Consider the following 20448-nt stretch of genomic DNA (forward strand, 5'->3'; position numbering starts at 1 on the left):
AACCGAGCTTGAACAAGTGGACAATTACTTGAACGAGCTCGAGTTCGAGCTCGACAGTCAAATACACGAACCGAGCTTGAAAATCTTACTACTCGGCTCGGCTCGCCTCGAGTACACCCCTATCTCCTACAAAGCATCGCAAATACGTTTCTAAACAACGATTCACCACCTATGACTGACAATTGGTTTGAGGGTGATATGTTGGGTTATGGCGTCTCCTAGTATTGTTAGCGGAATCTCAGACATCTAATATGTCTAATACTAGTACCTCAGGATCTCATGCATAAGCTAATAATGTAACTAAGTTAACTAGTTTAGAGATTACCTTATCGATAGTTTTCCCTCGAACCTTTCCTAATCGCTTTAGAAGACCAAGAGCTCCAATTTTAGCTCCTCTACTCGAGACACCGAGCAATCAATTTGATCTCCCACCTTGTTGTTAGCTAGAACTCCAATGGTGGTTAGATTGAAGAACACTTCTTCTTTGACTAGATAGATAGTTGAGAATTATCTCTATTTCTTTCTCTACTTGATGTCGTAGAGCAGGAAAGCTTCTTGAGAATTTCCCACACTTTATTCAACTCTTAAGAGGCATTATATAGAATCCTAACTTAGAGTAAAACCCTAATTAGATTTTCTAAAAGACTCTTTTGAATAAAATTAAGTAATAGGCAACAATAGAAACCTATTTCTATTTTCCAATTCCCTCTCTATTGGCCGGCCAAGACATGCCCTAAAAGGGACAGATCTGGCCGGCCTATTAGGGTGGTCGGGCAAGCATGGTCGGACCCCTCTAACGAGCCTAAAATCTCTCTTAGGTGCCCCGACCCGAAATCCCTTTATTTGGGCCTTTTTGTACTATCTTTACCTAACCCATCTATATATGTCTCATACCTCTAGTCATATCTTCCGATCAAGTTGACACTCTTTGGTGTAACCCGATGTAGGATCCGGACGAAGTTAGCTGCGAATCGCTTTCGTGATTCGACGATCGTAGTTGGTTTCTTCTAGCTAAACACTACGATCCCTAAATCATCCGGACTTGATGATCTTCTTCATCAATTGTCCTATCCGAAAAATTGTTCGCATTGCATCTCTAGTCGAAGGACATCTCCTTCATGGTATGCCAAACTTATCCTAAGTGTAGTGTCCTCTACATGAAACAATTCTTTCCACAACTTGCTAGTGAATACTGTGTCTTTGTCGGAGACTATAGATTGGGGAAACCCATGCAACTTGACCGTCGTTTCTAGAAATTTTTGAGCAACTGTAGATGTAGTGTACAAGTGCTTTAACGCCATAATATAGTTGTACTTAGTGAGATTATCTACCACTACCAAAATTACCGATTTTTCACTTGACTTCAGTAACCCTTCTATGAAATCCATAAATATGTTAGTCCAAATAGTTGGAGGAATGGGCGACGATTGTAAAACTCCTGCAGGAGAAAGTGTGTTATATTTGTTCTTCTGGCACGTACCGCAACTCACCTAATTGCTTCTCCATTCTTGTTTTTTTTTTCTTTTCGAGTTCGTACCATAAACGAGGTTCTCTAACAAAGAACGTAGTGCCAAAGCGAATGATAGGAGCGTCTGTTCTGGATACCAATTGATAAGAACCTTCAAGTCCTTCTCTAGGTCAGCCAAAGATAGATGTAATACGAATATAAAACTTTATTAATAACTTCAAGATTGATATATCTTAACTACTATGAACACATCCATATATATAGGCTACAACCAGACAATTCAGACTCCAACTAGGACTCTTAAATAGACTTCAACTAGGACTCAATACCTAAAAATATAGAAACTCCTAATATAAAAAAGAACACATCCATAAATAACTATAGAATATCTAACTAGACTTCAACAATGACCCTGATACTTCAAATTATAGGTACTCCTAATCTTTAATAACTATGAAATATATTTCTCTATCATTATATATAAAACTAATTTGCGTAATATATAAATATAGATTGGACATTTCATTTTAATACTATATTTTCGATCTCTTATCATCCAACTATTGCAAATCTATTAATGTTTACTTTGATATTTTTATTATTCTTTTAACGAGAACATGATTACATTCATTGGCTTTTGATACATCAAAGGATGGAATATGCTGGTATGTACCTTCGATGACCCCGACTCAATAAATCATGGTTAACATGCTGATGTAAATCGAACCAGGTGACCTTTCTGGATTCGAAATAGATGCACCACCAACTAGGGGTGGGATCGATCCCGAGAGCTCTCTACCTGACCAGAAACGCCCAAGGCTGGTGGACTAATACTAGTTCGAAGTCCGAAACGTGCATTACCTACCCGACCAATTAAATTTTCGTGGTCGTGTTTTCATGACCAATTCTTCATCTTGTTCATCTCTTCAATCATAAAATGGAAATTATTACTCTTATTAGCCACTAATCTTGTTCATCTCTTCCTCAATCATAAAACTCAAGTAATTGTTCTTAGTACATAGGAGAACCCTTCAATCATCTATGAATCTTTACCAACACTTACAAATTACTCACAATTTTCTCTGATTAATAATTTCTGATGTAACAAGATATATTCAAGTGGATTAATCAAGTTATTCAAAATTTGTCAAAAGTGTTTGAAGTATATAGTTTAAGATGGTTGTGTCTGATTTCTCTCATCAAAAAAAAAAAATGGTTGTCTGTTACCCCTTACCATGTTCGACCAAAATCCAAATCCTGCCACGTTTCACTACTTATGACAGCCTTTATGCAAGATTTTTTCATTTTTCCTCAACCCGAACTCGCCCAAGATTTTCATTGCTCGTAGAAATATATTTGCCAGAATGCTTAAACCCGGAATTATGTATACATGGGTGTCTGAACCCGACCTTTTCCCACCCTACTACCATCTGAGCTAGCACTTGCTGGCACAAATTTTCTAGATCAGTACGAACCTGCTAGATCAGTACGAACTATTTAAAATATGATTTTTCTCACCGGTGGTATCTCTGTCAGATAGCAAAAATGTTATTTGACCTGAATTTTGGAGTCAATGACAGTGTGAAAGATGATGTGACCGACTTCAATTGATCAGCATGTAGAGAGAGATAAATTGGCTGACAATTGTAGCCAACCATATCACTATTGGACCTGAAGTCGGCTCCTAAATTGGGCCAAATAGGAGATGAAGGAAAAATCCATGTCTAAAATTTCACTCAAATTAGATCCTGGTGGGAAAGAAAAAACAAAGATCCTTGTGAGAAGTTGAAGAACCATGGGCAAGAGTCAACAGTCAAGTGGGCAGTGAAGTTGACTTTCACTAACGGTGAAGAAAGTCAACGTCTGAGATCACTCAAGCAGATTAGTGGAAAATCTGAGAGATTGAGTTCATCGCCGCGATTCTGTATGAGCACGAAATCCCCATGATCTGAAACATTTAAGTATGAATAAACTTTTTGTGGGTACCCTTCTTTTCGATCTGATTTGAAAATTAAAAGTTTCTTTTCTTGTTATTAGGGTTTTGGTGTTCATTTTATCCTTCTGGGTTTGTTGATTTCAGTAACTTCCCAGTTTATTATGTTTGATATTTGAAAATATGTAACTTCTCATTTAATTAAGTATTTTGAATTGTGAAGGTGGTGGATGGCTCCTGCTGCAAAGTTTGTCTCTATATTAGTTTTAGTTCTATCATTGGGTATGTGTCTATTAGATTCATTAACTTCTTATCTTCTGTTCTATATTCATGTGGGTTTTCTTGTGAAATATTATTTGATCAGTTGCTGATTTAATAGGACAGATTTCTCTGAAGTGTTGATATCCCAGTATTTTTGTTGAATCTAGGAGCGATTAGTACTTATTTGAATGCTGGGTTGCGATTGAATTCCATAGTTTAAGGTTCAAACCATGTTTTTATTCAAAACCAGATCGTATTTTTGGTCAATAAGATGTGAACTGTGAAATTTGTGATTGTCCGGCTCGATACCAATTGGCAATGAGTGCAGAGGGGATTATTCTAACACGCCCACTCAAGTGTGGACTTCTCTTGAGCCTAACACATGCACTTTTTTGGGTGACGTGGAGCACATGGGGCCGTTTGGCCGATCACATGTGGACATCGCTCTTATATTACATGGGAACTAGCAATGAGTGGAGACAAGAGAGGAGCTAGATATTATATTCTTTTTTTACTTGAGTACCGTTTTTCCATGTGGGACTATTCTCACATGAACTTTCAAATATTTTGCAGTTTGTCAATCGATACATGCGATGTCTACTGAGGCTGACTTTTTACATTGTAGAAGTATTGTCCAAAGTTGGGCAGAATCTTCACTTAATGAAGAAGTTAAAGTGGATAAACATACTTTGCAGGATTTGCTTTTCTTTCTCCATATCCCTAGGACAGGAGGCCGTACATATTTCTATTGGCAAGTGCCTTCGAATCTATCCATATTCTAGGATCAACTTCTCTTTCCCTTTTTCTTTTTTTTTTTTTTGTTCTTCCATTTCTTATTGAGGGTTTCTCCTAGCAGCTTTTTGAGGAAACTGTACACTACATATCTTGAATGCCCTCGTTCGTATGACAAACTCCGCTTTGATCCAAGGTTTCTTATACTATCATTGTTCTTCAAATTGCTTATTGAAAATGTTAAAAGATATTTGGATTATATGATTGTGAAAAGTGATTATTAGGGCTTGCTTTTAGCAAACCAGATTGCAGGTTGATGGTTACTCATGACGACTACAGCATTATGTCAAAGCTTCCGAGGGAAAGAACTTCTGTAGTTACAATACTAAGAAACCCAGTTGATCGAGTCTTTAGCACTTACGAGTTCTCAGTGGAGGTTGCAGCAAGGTTTCTAGTCCATCCAAATTTAACGTCTTTGATGGAAATGGATAGAAGAATTCGTGCAAAAACCAAAGGAGTTAGTACATTAGATATCTGGCCGTGGAAGCATTTGGTCCCTTGGATGAGGGATGACCTTTTTGCTCGGGTAAATTTTGTCTATCCGTACTTGTTATCTTTCCTACTTTCCTTGTAATTAGGAGATTTTCCCCTTCTATTATAGAAAATTTAGTTTTAGAGATTGAAAAGGGTATCAACTCATACTGTTTTATCCTAATGGATATGTTTGACAATCATATTTCTTTTTTGAACGATTGTACAGAGAGATGCTAGAAAACATGGGGATTTTACGGGGATTAGAGAAAGAAATGATCCTTACAACATGGAAGAGGTTCTTATGCCTTTACATGATTTTATTAATGACGATGTCGCTCACGATATCATCCATAATGGAGCTACTTTTCAGGTATCTTTTGCCTGGATTATAGTATGATATATAATATATTTGGTAATCCTGAGTTCTTGAACTTTCTGCACCACCGTGTCTAGATCTAACTGATTTCAGATTATAAATCAAATACCAGATTATATCTTTGTTAAAGATAGCTACAAGTATAACTTTATGACCTAACTAGTCGATATCGGATAAGGATATCAGCCAAGGGGTGATACAGGGGTTATCGACGAAGTGTCATATACTAGTGATATACCTGTTTTTTGGTGTATCAGCAATGATAGACAATTTATCGGGAAAATAACGACGCTATATTGTGATATCGACTGTGTAGATAATTGCCTGCAATTTCATATTTTGATGACTTGTTTGAGAAGAAGAGTTTCCAAAGAGACATCTTATTAATTAATAACAATGTATAGTTCTTGAAACCTTTGACATCAAAAGTGGGCAAAGAAGAACAACTTAGATAAATAAGAGTTCTATCATTAATATGGTTATAAGTTGGCATTAGTTGACAATATTGGCCCTGTCAGATTGCAGGACTAACAAACAACTCCTATTTAAAGGAAGCACATGAAGTCCGCCGTTGTGTAAGGAATTACCATAATCTTGGTGAATATGTTCTTAATGTCGCAAAGGTAACAACAATGAGCAATTCAAAACAACCCGATATGCACTTATATACCGTTGTGATACTTACAATAGCCCTATATATACATATTGCAGAGGCGATTGGAAAATATGTTATATGTTGGGCTTACCGAGGAACACAAAGAATCTGCAACAATGTTTGCAAATGTAGTAGGGGTACAAGTGATTTCCCAGTTGCAAATGTTGAGCTCTAGCTTTGAGCAAACTTCTGATAACAAAACAGGTAAAGGCTAGAGGGAACTCTTAAACTGCTTTCTCTTCTAAAAAAAAGTCAAGTAGGGTACAGAACCAGTAGGTTCTTTGTTGTGATTTCTCTAGAGACAGGGTTATCAAGAAGTCGAAGTTTTTTTTCAACTAAGGTTGTGTTTGTAAACTGCATACCAAAAACTTGTATTATCTAAGCAATTAAACATGAAATGATGTCCGGTTCAGACTTAGATCCACTAGAAAACAAACATGACCTAAGATTAAACTAGAATAGTTACATAAGGTACGAAATTTATAGCCTGAGGAAAGAACTCCAACTTTCCGACTTTAGTTGTATATACTTGTAATATCTTAATCTTCTATTCAATGAATATGTCTTTGTTTCTTGATTCTGGCTGTATCTATGTAGTTTTCTCAGACTCGTAACATTGTTGTGTTACAGAACTGAGCTCCCCATTTCCTGATTCTGCAAAAGTAAGAAAATTCGGGTAAGCAGAAATTTACAATAAACAATTTGAAGAGCACTATTAAACTCAACATGGTTATAAAATTCTGATATTTTGACTGTGATAGAATAGCACCAAAAATCAACAAGCTAGTCAAATTTCTTCCCCAAAAAATGATGGAACCTCAAATGAAAGAGTAAGATTTTTAAATCTCATACATATTTTAGGTTTGAAATGTTTAGAGTCATTAAGGGGAACTTTTTTATGTTCTTCTCTTGGTTTTGTTACATTTTTTGGTATGTGGAACTATGTGTCAGCTTACTGTGGAAGAACTGATGGAAGCATATGAATCATGCATACCTAACTTACGAAAAACCCAAGAACGTCGACGTGTCTCTTCTTTACAAAGAATCTCCCCGGCAAACTTCACGAAAAAGGTTAGATTCATATAGCATTTTAAGCGTTTCTGGTGAAACTAGTCCTTGTAATTCTTCTTATCTTCTTTGTGAATTCAGTATAATCATGTGCTACTTTGTCGTCTGTGTTAGTCAAACGGGTCTTTGATTGTCATGTTCTATGGTATATTAGACTACATGAATCATAAAATCACAAGTTTTACTCTTATCTTTAGAGAAGCGAGTGCATATCACCTATTCTTTAGAGAGAAATACAAGGAGTTTATCATGTACTTAGAGAGAAGCGGGAGTTTATTTCTCGATTATTGATTCGTTGAAATTTGGTACGGACAGGGACGCCTACAGGTACCCGATGATGTCCTCCAGAAAATAATATCATTGAATAGCCTGGATGTTGAGCTCTATAAGCATGCCCAAGGCATCTTCAAACAGCAGAAAAATCGACTCATTCAGAAATCGTCGGTTAAAGTGGTTAGTTCCAATGACTCCTAACTCTATTTTCTCTTCTTCGAAATATGTCGCATGGTAAAGTAATGCTTAAGAAAAATGAACACAACTTCACATTATGCTAACAAAATGAAATCGAGGATTTCGATTTCCACTTTGCTTTCCTTTCCAACATACACGAAAACATGTTTTTCTTTGTTAATTTCTCTTCTTTGTCTATTTTATCTTATAAAGTTTAGTGGGTTCTTTATATGTTCCTATTCTTGTTTATATGATTACTTGGATTCTGTAAATATTACAGGAACTGCAGGAGAAGCGAACCGAGAACTTTTACGAGTTTCTTCCGCGTTTGAAAGATAGTCTATTAACGATCACGATTCTGCTTCTCCTTGTATTCATACTTTTGCTTCTGAATTCAAGAACAAGGTTGAAGATGAAACTACGGAAGTGGTTCTGTTCTCCACATTGATCTATCATTATGACAACCCAACGCTAGAAATCACCCGAACTGATAAAAATGGTGGAAAAGATCACTTCTTTTATCTCATTTGGGTTGAGGTGATTGAGAAGTACTGTTACTAAGAGGCTCGTTTACCTTCATTTTCAAGCAAGGTGGTGAGTTTTGAGGATGGAAATGTTTGCCTTGGGATTTGCTTAAGTTATTGATCGATGGTGTAGATTCACTTGCCACGACGGCAACGGTAATCAGGATATTTTTGGGTTTTTTGGGTTTACGGTTGTTCAAATAACGTTTTCATTTGATGTTACTCATTACTTTTTTTTTTTTTTGTTGAAGGATGTTACTCATTACTTGCCAATTAGATTGTAAGCTATTGTGTGGGGCAGTTAATTCAATTCCTTTTCCTTACCAGCTCATACTGTACGCTTGGGGGTGTTTTTTTTTTAGGTCTAAAATCTGACTTGTTCGAGTAAGATATAAGAACATCTGACTCATCTATGGTTGGTTCTTTTCTTACTTATGTGTTGTTTCCCTTATTGAAGGTCTGAATCTGAATATGAGTTTTTATTTATGTCTAATTTACTCCTCTGAGTCAAATCAGACTTTAAAACAAGTTTGCTTCTGTAATACGAACTCGTTTTTTGAATTTAAACATGTGCATTGAGTGCAAAGATGTGTTTTCAATTAGATTAGATTGACAAAAGTACGCAAAACAACTAGAATTTCACATATTTGACTCGGATCTTAGATTATTAAAAGAACAAATACCACATTAGTTTGAGTTCGGTTTAATCGATATCTCACTTCAATTATGATCTACAAGCTTCTATTATATTATTTCATTTTCACCCTTCTCTCTCCACTCTCTACCTCTAGGAGTGTCTCTTTCATGCATGATTGATGAATGGAAAATGAAATAACATGATCAAGTGGTTGATTTTATTATACAAAAATTACTCCAAAATGTACTTTCATAAAAAACAGCTATGGGTACATGTTAAGGCAGCCACAAAAATACATCTGTTTACAAACTGTACCAAACCCAAAAAAAAAAAAGTTATGCCCATCACAGAGAGTATATCAAGGTTTCTTTCATTCTTTGACATGATATGAGAAAACTATTCATCCAAATGGTTTATGTATTTGATACCATTTCCTTCATGTAGGTCCTATACCTTTGCATTTGATTTTCACACGAACAAAAGTGAGAAAAGAGGCCAAAACCTAGGTGGAGGGCGGGATTTCTCCTCATTTCTAGACATAACTTATTTTTGGACTATGGAAACAATCAAAGTGCAAAATACAACTAGATGGATAGTTCTTTTTAGAGGTGTGCAATAGTCGGTTGTCGATCATTTAGAGTCACGTCGAAGCTGCACCGATCATCGATTCTGTTTGGTCCAGTTTGATTTGGCTCGACTGAATTCTGTGGCTTGATTTAGTTGAACTCTATTAACTAAATAAGTTGAAATATAAAGTCAAGTTTTAAACTATTATAGATTTGAATCTCTGCAAAATTCTTAATTTGCAATCCCTATTGAGTATTAGTTATTAATTTATAGTATTATAAATATAGTCAAGTCCATGTGAATTGATCGGTTTTTGGTCAAGCCGAATCGAATATTGTTCAAATCATCTCGTAAACCATTTGGCTTGGTTTGGTCTAGCCGAATTTGGCCTCACTGGATCAACCAACTTTTGTTCTTTTGAAACATACTAGTATGTCTTGTTTTCTATATCTGAACTATTTCACGCCACATATTCTTGTTGGTAATCAGTCGGAGTCTGTCGGACACCACATATTTCTGAACCATCTCGGGTCAACCGACTGTCAGACATACCATCAGTTTGTAGTTCTTTTCATATATTCATCTTATAATCGCTTGTGTCATAGAGAAATTAGTGTGAAATGTTTTTCCAACACGACGCGGTCAATTCATACGCTAATCCAGCATGGTTCATTTCAAAACAAGTTTGTGTGGCTCTACAACCACTGCAGACAACTAGAACACATAAGAGATTACTCGATTAAATTTTTTATTTTCAACCACTGCAGACAACTAGAACACATAAGAGATTACTCGATTAAATTTTTTATTTTCGATCGAACGTGTAGGTCACTATCTCATGCTTATAAGTCCACAACTCACATGGCTCCACAGCATGATTACGGAAGAAATTAATCTTTTTCACCTTACATACTAGATGAGAAAGAAAATATAAGTTTCATTCAAATCGTTAGTCAAAATAGACTGACAATTCGGTGTGATTAGTAGTGTGGGACTGATTATAAACTACTTAAATACCCACCGCCACCGACTCCCCCAGTCTAGATATTCACATGGGAGTTTATTAACAGACACGTGGCTGTTCCAAGTACATAGCTATGACTTGTGTCGGATCTTGTTACCGGCTATATAGTGTAAACCTTGTCGGTTGACTGTCGGTGCCACTGCTCCCCTCTCGTGACAGAGTTATGGGTTGGGCTCTCTAGCGGGTTGGTCACGGGAGACCTACTTATTTCCTTTTTGAAAAATCTACATGTACAGACGAGTTATTGTCCCTATCCGGACTTTCTATTACAATTGTACATGACTTATCAATCGTATTTATAGTCACTGTCATACCCAATATTTTATTTTATTCGACTATGATTTTGTATGGTCATTAATCATTTTATTACTTCTGTTTTTTTTTTTCAATTGTATGTCGATAATATTATTAAAAAAAAATCAAACAAAGTTTTAATTCTACATAAATGTATTCAGATTACACATTCCACGGGATGCACTCAATTCTTACTTCAGGTTCCACAAATATCTATTCAGATTTCACAAATATCTATTCAGATTCCACATTCAGACCCGATTTCTTACTGTTTGTTGAAAAAAAACAAATTATCTTTTTCTTCTCTTCTTAGCGCCATGAAAATTTAGAAATAGGTTTTAGGGACAATTTTAAAAGCACCTTCATTTTTTATGCCTTAAATAATCTTTGTATCTAGGCATTTTTCAAGAAACCCTAAGATTTAGAATTGTTCAAACTTTTGAAGTTCAGAGAAAAAATGATTGAATGTGGGAGCTAGCCGATTTTTGTATCTAGGATTTTTATTGATTTTTGTCTATCAAATCATCAATTTAGTTTAGGTTTAGCTTCTTTTTGAATCGCTTTATTTGGTGTTTGAAGTTGATTTTTATGGTTTTCAATTAGTTTTTTGGGAAAGAATTCTATTAGAGAGAAAGTACAAATTAATCAGTTATGGGAAGATTTTGCTAGGTTGTACATTGTTTTCTTCATAATTGGACTCATAGACAGTAATGGAAGGAGAATCTCCTATTATTTCAAGCTATAATCTTACTTCTTAGTTACTTATTTTGCTAGGGTTTATGTTGAGTTCGCGAAGCTTTGTAAACTGGTTTGCACTACTTTGCAATCTTGTTTGTCTTGCAAAGTCAAAGCTTTGCAAACTGAGTTGCACTACTTTGCAATTGAGTTTGTAGAACTTTGCAATCTGGTTTGCAGAGCTTTGCAATCTGGTTTGCAGAGCTTTGCAATCTGGTTTGTCCTGCTTTGCACTACTTTGTAATTTAGTTTGCACTACTTTGCAATGACTTTGCAATCTGGTTTGCGCCGGTTTGCAATAAAATCAGTTTTATTTTTTTTCTATATTAGATAATTTACAAAAATATTACGGAAAGCGAGAACTAATAAAAAATTAATAAATCTTTTAACCAAATATCAAATCTTCTAGGAAGTTTTGACTAAATTTCTCCGTCCTAAGTAGTGAACTGTTTTAGTGAGGACAATTTACCTGGATTCTCTTTACTTAAGGCACCCCCAATGGGTTGACAAATTCAGTTAGGAGACAAAATAATATGATCTATCATATATCAAATCTTGACCAAAAGGTGTACCATAAAAAATCAACGGTTGCTATAAGTTATTGCAAGGCAAAATCCTTGTTTGATACTCCATTCTAGGAATCTCAACTCATGGGATTGATCTGATACAAAAACTGTACGGTCTAGTAGAGAGTGGGCCCTATTTTATGCTTAGGTGGGACTAAACGGTATACACCAAAAAGGCAAACAGCTGACATGTGGGACCGAGACAGCGTGGCGTGATAAGAGTGGGTAGTTTTGTTTTGTAAAATAAATATCAAGTGTCGGTTGCTTAATCTTTTTTTCCTCCCCAATCACATGGACGAATTAACGTTCTTGTTGGGAAAGTACACGATTTGGTCCTACTAACTAAATACACCCCCTTTTCAACACAAAAGAAAAAAGAAAAACTAAATACACCCCCACAAATTTGTCCATTGTTTTTGTCAAATGTATCTTTGCTTAATATTCGAATTAGAATCGGATACACTAGTCACGTGCATATGTCACGTGGTGGGACATAGTGAGCTTGATTTATTTCCTCACCTTCATTATTTGTATTGATAATTGGTGAGAAATGGTTCCATGTGTGTCATCTTAATTGAGTTTTAGGATGTGTCTGAGCAAATGTCTTGTTCACCCACTTGTAAGGTAAAAATCATCAGACATATTAGAAAACTTATTAGTAAGCAAAACAAAGTTATTGTACTGACATATATGTTCTTTTGAAAGTAACAGGTTTTAAATATTTTAAATTTATTGTATTCATGTCAGAAGTCATTTGATAAAAACAATCTTGGTCTCATTAGTTGACATAAATTGAACTTTTGAACTAAACTATTCGTATGTATATTTTAGTGTTTTACAAAAATGTGTATTTCTTTACTAGCTAGCCGCAGTAATTTACCATATTGATCTTGATATTCATTTTTAGACTAATATTGTCTATTCATCTGTCTACATTTCTTAAACGTTGCCATCTGTCATACTAAACAAAATCATATCGTATTATATATTCTCTATTGAAATCATTGATGGGATATCTATCCCAGACATGGATATATTTCCAAAAACCAAGTCTTATCCTGATAACAATGGTGTAGTTCAAGATATGACCTTTAAAAAAAAGTTCAAGATATGACCAAATTACATGTACACAATGTGTAAAGAGAGACAACACTCAATGGAGGATGAACAAGTGTCTTTACGTGTAACCTACTACTAGTAGAAGTAGTAGAATGACTAAGAGGGAGTAGTAGAATACAGATATAGTATGTTACCCACTACTAGTAACGTGCTTTTAGGCCCCACATATTATGGAGCTACTTCTCTCCATACATGCTCCCATGTTCTCACCTTCGCTCTTACGTTTTCATCTATAGCTTTTTTTTCGCATACACGATTATACGTGTGGATGTCATATTTCTACTATAAAATCTTTAGTCAAATGACTTCTGAAAAGCAGCCTACCCGCTTTCGTAGAACAATATTGCGGCAACGTAGACCTAAGTGGTCATATTGGATCCTTAGGAACCATCAAAAGTACGGCCGGCCTATATTTGAACGAGAATGTCGTGTCGTCCAACGAAGCTTAGAAGATGGTGACTCGAAGCTTAGAAGAAGGTGACTCGCGCTGACAGCTGACTCCTTTTTAATAGAAATGAATAGCCAAACCAACCCAGCTGGCTAACAATTGCTAGTATTATATTTGTAACGAAAAAAAATATAATTATGTAAATGAGTTTTTGTCTAGTAATTTGTATTTCTTCTCAAGTCTTAGAGAATAGATTTGAGTTCTAACAGAATATCCCATCGTTGAATTCTAGTATAATATCTTTAGGATATCCCACCTAATTATAACGGCAATAAATTAAAGAGAGGTAATGTAAATTGGGTTTAAGGTCCATCAGGAGGGGCTTTAAGGGTCCAAGCCCCAATAATTAATGTGGATCTCCTCTTCCAATTCTCATGTTGTATTTCATTGTTATATGTTTATAATGTGGTCGATATCATGTAGTGATAGGAGTGAAGGACTCTTACAGTCCTTCTAAAAAGAAAAGATAATGTTGAATTTATGTATAACAGAGACGAAAAAACAAGGACAGAAGATCGTTAAGAGAAGGACATTCATTTATGTGTTACTGGTCTTTGTCAAACAGACCTCATCCAAATTTTAATACTTTATTACCAATATACAAATAATGAAACAAAATAAAATCTCAAAGTTAATTGTATACTGTATAAGCAAGACATGCTTTTTTTTTTTTTTTTTTAATGTAAAGTTGAGATAAATATGTCTCACATAAATCTTATTCGTATTTTTATAATTCAAGTTATGAGATGATATGAATTAAAATTCTACATCTAAAATTAATTCTAAAAGTCCCACTTAATCATTGTTTATGATTCAAGTCAATAGTCAAATTGAATGGACTAAACTAAGTGTGATTGCAAATTATGTTTCCATTATATTGTATCACCATTTTGCATACTTGTAATAAGGATGTTGTTGGTTCTAGATGCCTTGTTTATTTGTTTATTTCATTATTTTGATGGTTGTGTTTTCTAATTATCATATATTATATCTATTCATAAGTTTCTTGTATCAAATGGTTTTCTATTAATCAAAAATATAATCTAGGACTATGTTTCTTCTTTCTAAAAATAAATAAATTAAAGAACCCCTCTTTTCCCATTTAATTTTCTTAAGAAAAAAGTTGTATAAAACAGACATAAAATAAGTATTATTATATATTTATATTTAAAAGGAAGATCAAGCTTGTAGTGAACCATGACATTTCAACACATTCTAGTGCTTTTATAAATAAGACATGAGATTTAGGATCTCTAACTTAAAAGGGTTATTTCTTAATAAAATGGTCAAATGTGATAGATACTTTTGGTTTTCATGAAATTGATAACCCACTAACCATTTTTTTTTCTCTCTCTGTTCTCTCTAATTTTCTTGTCTTTTAAGAAACGAAACAAATCCTAATGAACTTAATGAATTTAATTTGATGAAAAAAGATGAAATCTCAAATTATTGGTAGGTAAACTTAAAAAGATTGGAAATCTTTTTTTTTTTTTTTTTTTTTTTTTTTTTTTTTTTTTTTTTTGTTGAGAAAAAAAAAGATTGGAAATCTTAAAAACCTAATTTATGAAATGTCTAATAATAATGGTGAATTGCATGTGCATGTCACGTGTTTGATGTTTCCTAACTACTATTATTTATATATTTGGTAAAATATATTCTTAATAAATAATACTAATAATAATAATAATAAATAGAAGTTGGTTGTTAAATATTACTATGCTTGTAATAGAATTTACAGTAAATAATTTAGAGATGAAATTCTTAATAAATAATACTCATAAATTAACTGTTTATTTCATGTGAAATTACTATTTTTGTATGCTCTCTAAATTTTGTGTATGCATTCTCAGTATATAGTTATGAAACATAACGAGAAATAGTTAGGACACGATTAAGGTTGCGGTTGTTCTGAAATTCTGTTTCACATCTTCACATTCTTTTAGGTGTGGATACTATTTACAGAAGTAACATACTAACATCTAATGTTTTGACCCTCTGTTTCAAATTTATATTTGAAGAACTCTCGTATATCATCAAATTGTTTTAGACAGTGGATGTCGTTTACAAAAATAATAGTTAAATTATGTCATACAAGCCCTTCAAATCAATTTGGAAATAGAGTCACACTCAATAATAGTTTCAACAAAAAAGAAATCACACTCAATAGAGAGAGAAGAAAGCAATGCAGTGATATATATGGGGAGAGTGTTTTAGAAGGAAGTGATTAAACAAGAGTAGAGCCGAAGTTAGTTAGAGAGAGAGTAAATTTGAAGGAATTGATTGAAGGAGTACACCTCAAGTTAGTTAAAAGAAGACTGAAAAAGAAGAATGCTAACATAAAAACCACATCTCATCAAAAAAAAAAAAAAAAAAACATAAAAACCACATTATTTGACCATATCAATACCCCATTTTCTCTCTCTACTAAAACCTTATTTTATTTGCTTTTAAAACCTTTTGATTTTGTGTGGGGGCACCACCAGATTATGATTTTTCCATTAATGGTGTTAGGTGATTGCCCCCAACGGACGAAAAGTTAAATAAGGCCAATTCACATATATCATATTAGAATTTTATTTAAATGTATCACTAATTCATCAATACCACAAATTAGATTTTGAAATGACTATAATTTGGAAGAGCGAAAGTGACATATAAAAGTTCTATAGTAGTTAAAAGAGCACAGTTTAAGTCAATATTTACTGCAAAAATGATAGTCTACCTGAAACACTAAATCAAAATTCCACAGTCAAAACTCTCCTCGAGTTTGGCTCTTTCGTTTAAATGATCTTATTCCCTTTTACTATTGGTTGGGTGAAATATGACTATTCACTTTGAAATTCGGCTCAATGTCCACCCATCTTTTCAAGTATTTGGCCAAAATTCAATTGCCCACTTCAAATTTGTGTTCAACTTAAACCTACTTTTAAGTAAACTGTCGTTATTTGTCCCACTGTATTTTTTTAGGAGTATATTTCTGCAAATCAAAATTTGCAAATATCTAAAAAGACAAAAGAATTAGAGTAATAAAATTATAGAAATCAATCAGTCCGCCAAAGAAGCAGAGAATTTAGAAACGGAAAAAGAGAGAGAGAGAAGAAATGGAGGAGGGATGTGAAATCAGGGCCCACATCACTCCTTTGCTCTCCAGTCATGGACAAGAGAGAGAGAAATAAAGTTTTAGAGAGAGAAAGTTAGACAGAGAAGACAGCTAGCCTAGCAAAGGGCAGAGGTTCACCTACCAGAAGTAGAGAGAGAGAGAGACCTCTTAACCTTCTCCCTCTTCACGTTCTTTCCCCCCTCTTTTTAGGGTCTCATTCCTCTCTTCCCTTCTCTCCCCATTTTCCCTTCCCAACTCTCTCTCTCTCTCTCTCTCTCTCTCTCTCTCTAAAACTCTCTAAAACTCTCTAGTTCGTACACCACCAGATAGAGATAGATAGATTTTAATAGAAAGTTGTGCCGAGTTTCTCCTTCTTCATTTTCTCTCTCTATCTCTTTTCTTGTGTTTTGACTTTTAAAGGGAGGAGATCATCAATCTTCTTCTTCTTCTTCTCATTACAAGTTTTAATAAATTTGAAGATTTCGGAGTGCATTTAGAGCTTTTCTCTTTCTTCTACTTTGGTTTTAAGTACTTATTACTCAGCTCAACATTCGAAGTTTTAAGTAAATTAGGGTTTACAATTAAAGCAGGTTTGTTTCCTTCATTTATCTCTTACCCTTTCTACTCTCTACTATCTAGGGTTTCTTCCTCTCCCTCTCTCTCTCTCTATATATATAACTACTCTCATGTGCTCCTCGTGAAGTCTCTTTGACATATTTTCAACTTCACTTTCGCTCATTTCTTTCTTCTCTTTCACTATTTGCAGGAATTCTTACACGATTCTGGTTGTATAAGAGCTCATAATAGTTACTGAAATTGTAAAATTTCAAAAGTTGAAGTTCCAAATTCAAGTTCAAAAGAAAGAAATTCAAATTCCCAAGGTTTGTTTCTCAATCTTCTTTTCATTTTTACCCCTACCTGTAAATTGCTATAAACATTTTGATATGAATATCATTTCCATCTTTCAATTTTTTTTTCAAAAATCTTGTTGAAAAAGGGTTTATGATTTCTTTTATTATTTGTAGTTGGATGATTTTAAGAGGGTCAATTAATGGGGTCCATTCATAACATGTGACTGTGAGATCAAATTTCACAGCAAAGATGTTGTTGCCATTAATATATAATAATAATAATTTACTGACAATATCATGTGCCTATTGAAAAAGTTAAACTGTCGGTGAAAAATAATTGAAGTTGTTTATCATAAATTCTAACATGTTAGATGATTGTTCAAATTGATTTGTGGGTTTTAAATTTCAATGGGGGGTTTGAGTCTTGTGAGAAATTCATGAATTGGTGATTGTTCTGTATAAAGATATAAGAAGAAAAGGGTTGTTTTCGAATTTAAGATTCGTCCAAGTATTAAGATTAACCACACTCATTTATGTCGTGAAGTTCTTTTGAAATGGAGAATTTTACTATCTTCTAGTAAATGAGAAGTGCATTGAGGGGGGGAACTTTGTGGTTTACTCTTTGAATTTGATTTTTGTTCAGGTAAACATGATAGGGTCTGGATTCATTAATGAAATGGACTTGGATATCTGTGGGGATTTCTTCGATGATTTACTCGATTTTCCGGGTGAAGATATCGAATGTGGTATCGAAGGAATTGTTGGAGGAGGAGATTGCAATGGCTTTCAAGACCTTTGGCCTACTATGCCACCACCAGAAGGTTTAATTGGTCCTTGCTCTGATTTCTCCAACAACAGTTGCTCAGAACTTCCCACTGAACTCCCTGTTCCTGTGAGTTTCTTCAATCTCACCCAACTACTTACACTATTTCATTTTTCATTATTAATTTTAGTTTTCGGGTAGCACCGACTAATTCTTTTGTCTAGTTCTTCAGTAATTGAAAGATACTTTATATATCTTGGTTAAGTTGTCATTCTGCCGACACATTTGTCGATTTATTATTAGTTGGCACTTTGTAATTATTGGGAAATTAACTTGTATTAGTAAACCCCACTGGCCATATAATTGTTTAGACTCTTGTTCCTGTAGATGTTGCTCCCACCAATTGTTTGATTATTTTCACCCCAAAGACGAGTAAGCTTTTATATGATACCATATATAATACCTATTTCTATTCACTGTCTTCACGACATGGTAGCTGATGTGTATATGTTACTGTTGTGGACATAAATTGTCAGAAGGATTATGGAGCGGACTGTTTCGGTTTCGACCATGTTGTGGGGTCTTTGTAGTCCCACCGTATAACTTAAGGCGAATGCGAAATCGCCAACATGTCATCTATGATATAATGTGGAGAACTTATATCGTTTGTCATGAAGTACCAATTCTTCTATTGGCCCCTATTGAAGGAATGACTGAGTATATCTGTTCTGAATTTTTTTTAACGTCTGCTGACTTTTCGCTTCATTTACATTACACCTAGTCTGTGAGGAAAAATCCTCTTAGTGCTCTTCTCATCTGTTTTTCTTTGTTTTTTGATCAGGATGAAGACATTGCCCAGTTGGAATGGTTATCAACCTTCGTCGAGGATTCTTTCTCTGCTGGAAGCATCACTCTTGACCCAAACTTTTCTAACAGCAACAGCACCAAGAAGGATATTTCAAACCGCTTCCGGACACCCAGCCCAGTTTCAGTCCTTGAAAGCAGTAGCTCTTGCTCTGGAGGAAAGACAATGCCTCTCAGCCCTGACACTGTCTTTCCTGGTCGGGCTCGGAGCAAGCGGCCAAGACCCGCAACTTTTAATCCCCGACCTGCTCTCAGCCTGGTCTCACCCACATCATCCATAACCGATGCCTACACTCCGCCAGTTTCCATCTCCGATTTATCATCAGAACTAGAAAATTTTGCAGAATCTCAACCACCATACATACCCATACCTAATGGAACAGAACAGAAGAAGAAGAGAAAGAAGAAGAAACTATCACCACCTCTGCCAACTAGTAGCTCAGACCAAGGTGATCTAGTAGTTCAGCAGCAGCCTGCTGTGTCAGTTAGAAAATGCCTGCATTGTGAGATAACGAAAACCCCACAATGGAGAGCAGGACCAATGGGACCGAAAACCCTCTGCAATGCTTGTGGGGTGCGTTACAAATCGGGCCGTCTCTTCCCTGAATATCGTCCGGCCGCAAGCCCGACATTCGTAGCTTCAGTGCATTCCAACTCCCACAAGAAGGTACTGGAAATGAGGATCAGATCTGATGAGAAGATTGAAGCATCTGAAACCATGAATCAGATGAGTCCAGCACCAGAATTCATCCCAACAAGCAACCATTTACTTGGTTACATATAATGGAGGAAGAAAAGGTGCACAAGTTAAAAATGTTTTAGTCTGTCTGTTCTTTTCATTACTTTTTCTTGGGAGTTTATTTTGTACAAAGAGGTGGAGTGGAGAGGAGGATAGGAGCAAATAGATGACCAAACAATATTTTAGCTGGTAGAGAGAGAAAATTAAGAAAAGTAGAAATGGGGAGAGAAAGTTGAAGGGTAGAAAGAGGATAAAGAAATTCAGGTTCTAGAGAGAGAGAATGATGATGCTTTTAGGGTCTTGTAGGTATTGAAAATTTGTGTTATTTCTTTTTATGGAATTCTTTTTGCAGTGTTTGATTTGTTAGGAAACTCTGAGAAATGGGTTTTATTAATGCAATATTTTCATGTATAATTGTTAGTTTTACTTTCTTTCTTCATTTCAAATTGTTTGGGTGAGAACAATTCCTTATTGGAATAGAGACAAACAACCCTTAATAGTTGGGTGGATCATTTAGACAACAAAATCTCCAAACCCATGATTTTGGCTATTGCCCTTGTCTTTGAGCCCAACTCAACTTGAATACGGAGATTGTCTCGGACGTAAATGAAACTGGTTTGGCACGGTGAGTTATGTGCAAGCACAGTTTAGTGCGACTTGGTGCACAAGGATGTGCCTCGTATCTACGATAGCGAATCGGACGGCCACGTGACGCTGGATAATGCTAATAATACCTGTCC

The 20448-nt window shown here is 35.0% G+C and overlaps 2 protein-coding genes across 9 annotated transcripts; both read left to right on the forward strand.

Annotated features, from left to right (window-relative positions):
• Positions 1-3126: 3126 nt before the first annotated feature.
• On the forward strand, positions 3127-8430 carry LOC147568198 (protein-tyrosine sulfotransferase-like). Of its 8 annotated transcripts, none has more exons than XM_086654617.1 (13): positions 3127-3446; positions 3608-3683; positions 4236-4413; positions 4519-4590; positions 4692-4980; positions 5155-5298; positions 5823-5927; positions 6016-6163; positions 6590-6635; positions 6726-6789; positions 6911-7030; positions 7343-7480; positions 7758-8430. In XM_086654617.1, exons 2-13 carry the CDS (start codon positions 3632-3634, stop codon positions 7923-7925), a joined length of 1524 nt encoding a protein of 507 aa, XP_086510743.1. In that variant the 5' UTR covers positions 3127-3446; positions 3608-3631; the 3' UTR covers positions 7926-8430. The 8 variants fall into 8 exon arrangements, with proteins under 8 accessions (XP_086510743.1, XP_086510741.1, XP_086510740.1 ...); XM_086654615.1 differs by having other exon boundaries at positions 3625-3683; XM_086654614.1 differs by having other exon boundaries at positions 3155-3429; positions 3625-3683.
• A 7932-nt stretch (positions 8431-16362) lies between these two features.
• LOC147568199 (GATA transcription factor 8-like) lies at positions 16363-20119 on the forward strand. Its single transcript, XM_086654628.1, has 4 exons — positions 16363-17081; positions 17258-17372; positions 17986-18234; positions 18947-20119. Exons 3-4 carry the CDS (start codon positions 17992-17994, stop codon positions 19751-19753), a joined length of 1050 nt encoding a protein of 349 aa, XP_086510754.1. The 5' UTR covers positions 16363-17081; positions 17258-17372; positions 17986-17991; the 3' UTR covers positions 19754-20119.
• Positions 20120-20448: the final 329 nt, after the last annotated feature.

This window comes from Eschscholzia californica, unplaced genomic scaffold, assembly GCF_041429995.1.
Source record: "Eschscholzia californica isolate CP2 unplaced genomic scaffold, dmEscCali1.0.p SCAF_1, whole genome shotgun sequence".
In the NCBI taxonomy this organism is placed as follows: domain Eukaryota; kingdom Viridiplantae; phylum Streptophyta; class Magnoliopsida; order Ranunculales; family Papaveraceae; genus Eschscholzia; species Eschscholzia californica.